Here is a 7,855-nt window from a genome sequence, read left to right on the forward strand (position 1 = left end):
ATGATTCCCTCCCTCTGTGTGCCAGGTTCCGTTTGAGGCCAGCCTACATAGTCTGTGTGATCTGGAGCGCTGCTTCAACCCAGCCAGTGGAGCCATTGTGGAGGGAAACACACTGATAACATGGCTCATCTCCCTGCTCGTCTGATACCCTATCCGGTCTATGGACCGGCACAGCACCATAGAAAAAGACAAACCCAATGACAGGAATCAAATGGCCGAGACCAAAGATAGCATATTGCACCTACCTAGCTAAGTGTCTTCATCAGACTCTTTCACTCAAAAATAAATGAGCATAGATAAAGATGATTTTCGTAAAAACTAAATTCAAGCGCTTTTCATTTCTTATTCTTTATTAATGTATATGATTAAGCTCACTAATCAAATGTATATGAAAAGGCTCATGTGTTGTCATAAAATACAAATTGGACCTCTTAAAACAGCAGTTTCCTATAACTCGGGTTTCCCCAACTAGCGGGCCGAATTTGGCTCACAGGTGGTTTTATTTAGCCCCGCAAGTTTTCTGAGCGAAAAAAAAGAAGCTTATTTAAAAAATACATGTTTTAGATTGGTGGACATAAAAGACTGTAAAAACACACCAAGAAATCAGCTCCAAGTGATTTTAATTAAAGAAATCTGTTCAAGGATTCCCATATATAATAGAGGGACATGTGATTGTAAGCAAGGTTTGAAATTATTATGTTTTAGTCAATCATATCTGTTTGGGCTTCTTGCAGTCAATTTGCAGTCTACAAATTATTTGTAATTATGTTCCTGACCATCGCCTCAAGAAAATAAATCCCCTTGTTGCTCAATATAGTTGATTATCCCTGCTATAACTCCTCTGATTAAAGATCCCAAATAAAAATTGGCTTTGAATTACCAAATCATGACCCATTATATTTTTTACACTATTAAGATGCTCAGTGTTGAAGAAATGGCAACTATCAGGAAGCCTGAATATATAATATATTCATGAGCTCGCCTTGACTGACAGTTGGAAGCACCCTAGTGATCGTTGCCAGGTAACAAGGGAAACAATGGGCCACATGTCATTCCGAGCCTAAATAGTATACCTCACCCCATTTTCTCTGCAAAATGCTCTCATAGTCAACAGCTGATCATGAACTGTTGGATATCAGACAAACAGCAGCAATACACAATTGCATTTATCAGACATTTATTTGATATTTTGCATAGCCAAAATATTGATCAACACTCATGAGAAATAAAGGTTAAAATCATGGCAAGACATCATTTGACAATAACAAATATATATATATATATATATTGAAGCCATAAGCCCAATATAGGCACCCGACCACCCTCCAGTGTGCAGGACCCCATAGATTTGTAAAATTGTATCACTCATCTCACGTCCAAATGCGATATCATATGTGATATCATAAACTCAGCAAAAAAAGAAACGTCCCTTTTTCAGGACCCTGTCTTTTAATTCGAAAAAATCCAAATAACTTCACAGCTCTTCATTGTAAAGGGTTTAAACACTGTTTCCCATGCTTGTTCAATGAACCATAAACAATTAATGAACATGCACCTGTGGAACGGTCGTTAAGACACTAACGGCTTACAGACTTTGGGCAATTAAGGTCACAGTTATGAAAACTTAAGACACTAAAGAGGCCTTTCTACTGACTCTGAAAAAATCCAAAAGAAAGGTGCCCAGGATCCCTGCTCATCTGTGTGAATGTGCCTTAGGCATGCTGCAAGGAGGCATGAGGACTGCAGATGTGGCCAGGGCAATAAATTGCAATGTCCGTACTGTGCACTAAGACAGTGCTACAGGGAAACAGGACGGACAGCTGATCGTCCTCGCAGTGGCAGACCACATGTAACAACACCTGCACAGGATCGGTACATCCGAACATCACACCTGCGGGACAGGTACAGGATGGCAACAACAACTGCCCGAGTTACACCAGGAACGCACAATCCCTCCATCAGTGCTCATACTGTCCGCAATAGGCTGAGAGAGGCTGGACTGAGGGCTTGTAGGCCTGTTGTAAGGTAGGTCCTCACCAGACATCACCGGCAAACAACGTCGTCTATGGGCACAAACCCACCATCGCTGAACCAGGAATGGCAAAAAGTGCTCTTCACTGACGAGTACTCACTCTGAATATGCAATATTTGGTATTGCAATTTCTTTTCTATGTTCTTTTTTGGAAAGTATGTGCCTGGAATTCTATTTTAAATGAATAACTCTGTCTTTACAGACTTCACAGCATATCCCCCTTTTGCCTTCGGAAAGCTGATTTTGTATCACAGCATTCCCGCTGCGGTGGTTGCCTGGGAAGATTTACATTTACATTACATTTAAGTCATTTAGCAGACGCTCTTATCCAGAGCGACTTACAAATTGGTGCATTCACCTTATGATATCCAGTGGAACAACCACTTTACAATAGTGCATCTAACTCTTTTAAGGGGGGGGGGGGTTAGAAGGATTACTTTATCCTATCCTAGGTATTCCTTAAAGAGGTGGGGTTTCAGGTGTCTCCGGAAGGTGGTGATTGACTCCGCTGACCTGGCGTCGTGAGGGAGTTTGTTCCACCATTGGGGTGCCAGAGCAGCGAACAGTTTTGACTGGGCTGAGCGGGAACTGTACTTCCTCAGAGGTAGGGAGGCGAGCAGGCCAGAGGTGGATGAACGCAGTGCCCTTGTTTGGGTGTAGGGCCTGATCAGAGCCTGAAGGTACGGGGGTGCCGTTCCCCTCACAGCTCCGTAGGCAAGCACCATGGTCTTGTAGCGGATGCGAGCTTCAACTGGAAGCCAGTGGAGACAGGATGTGCAGACAGGGTAGATGTTGAATTTTCTAAAAATGTCTATCATTACAGCTTGATGATAGTGGAAAGAAGAAAGGAGATGGAATGTGAAATAGTAACAGAGGAAATAGGCATTTCAACGGAATAGACACCGGCTGGAATGCGGTTTTAACCAATCAGCGTCCAGCATTAGACCCACCCGTATAATTACCAGTATCGTTCTGCCATGTTCTGCTTGAGCTAACTAACGTTTTTGTAAATAAAGCCGTATGATGCACACATGTGATGACGGTTTTAAGGTGTTACATATTTAAATGAGTTAGCTACGATTATAAGACGCTACCATTGATATGTGAAATGTCCGGCATTACGTGACGTTGCATAATGTGGATGAGTTCGTTGGCTGACATAATTGCAAGAGATCTGAAAATTCGAAGATGGTGACAGAAGAGGACTGTTGGGGCAGGGACACAGAAAGGTGGGTTTCTGTGGAAGAATGGGGGTGGAAGAAGAAGTTGAAGAGAATGAGGAAAGCAGAGGGTGGAGATGGCGATGGGGTGTTGAAGAGATTGATGTCAAGTGCAAACAGTGAGCCGTGCGCCAGACCAAGTTCTGGAGGTGAAATGGAAGTGAATAAGGGCGAGTTAAGTAAGGTGGAAGGAGTGGTGAAGAGCTCGGAGCCTTAGCCTGGCATCGATGGACATGATAAAATAAATAATCTGGTCCAGTACGAGTGAACTTTTGGGAGAAAGTGGATCCTTGCCTTTTGGTGGATCCATTTGTGGTTTCAGGATGGGTGGGGAAGGAGTTGGGTTCACTTGAATCAGTGTTTCTTGTGGACTTGTGATATTTGTTTGTGTTTCTTCTGTCCAGAGGGAGCGGGCGCTCCAACTTGTGTCAAGATCTGTTTCTTGCTTTACGCTTAGGAATAGGGCATCATTGAAAGGAATGATATCTGCGGTAGCAATACGTGTGGAGGTGGAGCAATTGAAGTTGAAGATTCCTGGTGTTTGTGACGCCTGCCTTTTGGTGTGGCGCAGACCCGGTGGTGAGCGTGATGAAACAGAGGAGTTACTGTCAGTCAGAGATTTTACCTGACAGTCATGGTAGGATATATCAGGTATCCTGTTTGAGCTTTTGTACCGAATCCACTGTTGTTTCAGGTGCAACTTTTATGGTCATGTTACAGAAGTGTGGAGGAGGGAGATGCCAAGATGTGGGAAGTGTGCCGGAAGGCATGGGACAGAGTATTGTGTAGTTTCGGTGGATAGAATTGTGTTTCAACTGTAGGGGGTGCTCGTGTTGCTGGGGATCGGAGGTGTCCGGTGTGAGAGAGTCAGGTTGAGGTGGCCAGAGGCAGAGGCAGAAGGTGTCGTATGCTGAGGCATTGAAGAAAGTAGAGATGTATCGGTCAAGGGTGAGAGATCTGGAGGATGATCCCTGTGAGTAGTAGATCTGTGCCAGCACAGAGGGATAGGCCAACGAGTGATATATGCTTCAGTAGGATTGGATTCTTAGCGTTCATAGCAATGGTTATAAACTACGTCAGAAATGGAGCGTAAATCACAGAAAATAGATGTGGTGGCGGCAGCTGCAGAGAAGTATTTGGATATACGAGATCTGACTTCAGAGTTACAGGGTGTGTTGAGTGGTGGTGTCCCGTTCTCTTAGGTCATTGGCATGGTGCAGGAGCAGATAGGGCCAAAGTAGTGGAATTTCAGTAGTGGGTTTTTAATGAGTGCATTGTTAGTTGGAAGGTTTTTTAAAATAATTTTTAAAATTTTCTACATTGTAGAATAATAGTGAAGACATTAAAACTATGAAATAATACATATGGAATCATGTAGTAACCACAAATGAAAATAGATTTGAGATTCTTCAAAGTAGCCACCTTTTGCCTTGATGACAGCTTTGCACACTCTTGGCATTCTCGCAACCAGCTTCATGAGGTAGTCACCTGGAATGGATTTCAATTAACAGGTGTGCCTTGTTAAGTTATGGAATTTCTTTCCTTAATGTGTTTGAGCCAATCAGTTGTGTTGTGACAAGGTAGGGGTGGTATACAGAATATAGCCCTATTTGGTAAAAGACCAAGCCCATATTATGGAGAGAACAGCTCAAAATAAGCAAAGAGAAACAACAGTTCATCGTTACTTTAAGACAAGAAGGTCAGTCAATATGGAAAATTGCAAGAACTTTGAAAGTTTCTTCAATTGCAGTCTCAAAAACCATCAAGCGCTATGATGAAACTGGCTCTCATGAGGACTGCCACAGGAAAGGAAGACCCAGAGTTACCTCTGCTGCAGAGGAGAAGTTCATTAGTTACCAGCCTCAGAAATTGCAGCCCAAATAAATGCTTCGCAGTTCAAGTAACAGACACAACATCAACTGTTCAGAGGAGACTGCATGAATCAGGCCTTTGTGGTTGAGTTGTTGTAAAGGAACCACTACTAAAGGACACTAATAAGAAGAAGAGACTTGCTTGGGCAATTGACATTAGACCGGTGGAAATCTTTCCTTTGGTCTGATGAGTCCAAATTTGAGATTTTTGGTTCCAACCGCCGTGTCTTTGTGAAACGCAGAGTAGGTGAATGGATGATCTCCGAATGTCTGGTTCCCACCTTGAAGCATGGAGGAGGAGGTGTGACGGTGCTTTGCTGGTGACACTGTCAGTGATTTATTTAGAATTCAAGGCACACTTAACCAGCATAGCTATCACAGCATTCTGCAGCGATACGCCATCCCATCTGGTTTGCCCTTACACACCTCCAGGCTGTGTAAGGGCTATTTTAGCAAGAAAGAGAGTGATGGAGTGCTGCATCAGATTACCTGTCTTCCACAATCACCCGACCTCAACCCAATTGAGATCGTTTGGGATGAGTTGGACCGCAGCGTGAAGGAAAAGCAGCCAACAAGTGCTCAGCATGTGTGGGAACTCCAAGACTGTTGGAAAAGCATTCCAGGTGAAGCTTGTTGAGAGAATGGTAAGAGTGTGCAAAGCTGTCATCAAGGCAAAGGGTGGCTGCTTTGAAGAATCTAAAATCTAAAATATGTGTCATGACTGGCCTGTGAGCATCAGGTTCCAGTGGATCACGGTTCTACAGAGATATCTCTCCCTCCCGCAGAGGAGAGGTATAGAGGGATTTATGTTTTTTTATGACACCTCACACCCATTGTAAATCTCAAGGCAGCAGACAAATACTTTTTCCTTTCGTGTTTGGGACTGGAATGTCTGTGTGGGCCTGTAACATGCAATAAATGGACTTTGGGACATTTGGGACATATTTCATCAGCCAAAATGGGGGTAACAATGATAGATGGAATATGAAAATGAATGTCGATTTTGTGATGTCATTAAAAGTTCAATGACAACGTTATAATGAAAACATTGTAACTTTTAAAAGAGTTTTCATAATATGTACATGATGTTTACATACTGTGTGTTGTGTAGAAAATATCCAGATCAAAGAGAATGTTTTTGTAATGATGAACTGTGTTTCTAGTTGTCTAATCGAGATCATAGTAAGTTCTGATACCTTGCCTTGTAACTAGCTATGCCCCAGGGAACCCAGAGAGCGTGTTATAAAGACAGGAACACCCCTTTCTACCCTGGGGTATAAAACATGTGAGTTAATAATTTTCATAGGTTGACCGCGCGCTGCAGCCTAAGCATAGTTTACAAATGTATCCAAGTGTGCTTTTCTCTCTTTCTTTAAATCTCCATCTTGTGTAACACGTGTCATATTGTGTTGGTCCGCTAGGGACCTGTTGACATTGTATTAAGTTCTAACCAATAACTTAGACTGTTTTGTGTATGTGAATCTTATGTTATCATTTAGCTTGTTAGTAAATAAATCAACTTAATTTGTGTGGTACGCTACATTATTTTCTCTCTGTAAATGGTATTCTTAATGTTAATCAATCCGGATTCAGACCTAAACATAGCACCACTACAGCTACCATGCTTGTTGTAAATAATATTGCAAATGCCTTAGATTATAGAAATAATTGTGCTGCCATGTTTGTAGACTTGTCAAAAGCTTTTGATACTGTACTGTAGACTGTCATTCTGTTGAATAAGCTGTCCTCGATAGGGTTGAGTACTGATTATTGCCGACGGTTTCATAATTATTTCAATGACAGAACTCAAGGTAGACGGTGTCAAATCTGAGTTAAATAAAGGGGTGCCGCAAGGTTAGATACTTGGCCCACTACTGTTTACAATCTAAATAAATAACATTGATAATGCTGTAAAAAATATATATAAATTAAATTGTATGCAGATAGTGTTATATTCCATTTCTCCATTGGTTGGCCTTTTCACATTTGAAGTCAGTTTAAGCACTGCAGAGATCACCATTGGATTCTTTCTCTCTCTGAGGACCTGAGCCCTAGGACCATGCCTCAGGACTACCTGGCCTGATGACTCCTTGCTGTCCCCAGTCCACCTGGCCGTGCTGCTGCTCCAATTTAAACTGTTCTGCCTGCGGCTATGGAACCGTGACCTGTTCACCGGACGTGCTACCTGTCCCAGACCTGCTGTTTTCAACTCTCTAGAGACAGCAGGAGCGGTAGAGATACTCTGAATGATCGGCTATAAAAAGCCAACTGACATTTAATCCTGAGGTGCTGACCTGTTGCACCCTCGCCAACCACTGTGATTATTATTATTTGACCCTGCTGGTCATCTATGAACATTTTGGCCATGTTCTGTTATAATCTCCACCTGGCACAGCCAGAAGAGGACTGGCCACCCCTCATAGCCTGGTGGTTCCTCTCTAGGTTTCTTCCTAGGTTCTGGCCTTTCTAGGGAGTTTTTCCTATCCTCCGTGCTTCTACACCTGCATTGCTTGCTGTTTAGGGTTTTAGTTTTACGACTTTACAACCACGTCGTAAATTCCTTGCAGAGACTCTTGTCTCCCTGACCATGCAGTATGGGAGAGAGAGGGTCACAAAAGAACTCTCCCGCCAAATTCTACTACATCCCAGAATTTGTGAATTACACTTTCTCCAAAATAGGAATATTGCTCAAACGGTCTGTGGAGAAGCCAGCTACGACTCGGTCAGTTTTG

At 42.7% G+C, this 7,855-nt stretch overlaps 1 protein-coding gene across 4 annotated transcripts in view; it reads left to right on the forward strand.

The window, feature by feature from the left end:
- The window catches only part of cfap54 (cilia and flagella associated protein 54), a 126,647-nt gene extending 125,763 nt beyond the window's left edge, over window positions 1–884 (forward strand). For all 4 annotated transcript variants that reach the window (XR_011667397.1, XM_071337433.1, XM_071337435.1 and 1 more), the window contains one exon: window positions 26–884. Coding sequence is in view for 3 of the 4 variants with exons in the window: in XM_071337433.1 (XP_071193534.1) it covers window positions 26–145 (120 nt within the window). In the remaining variant the exon portion in view is untranslated. The remainder of the gene's footprint in view (window positions 1–25) is intronic.
- Window positions 885–7,855: the final 6,971 nt, after the last annotated feature.

Source organism: Salvelinus alpinus, chromosome 13, assembly GCF_045679555.1.
Source record: "Salvelinus alpinus chromosome 13, SLU_Salpinus.1, whole genome shotgun sequence".
Classification (NCBI taxonomy): domain Eukaryota; kingdom Metazoa; phylum Chordata; class Actinopteri; order Salmoniformes; family Salmonidae; genus Salvelinus; species Salvelinus alpinus.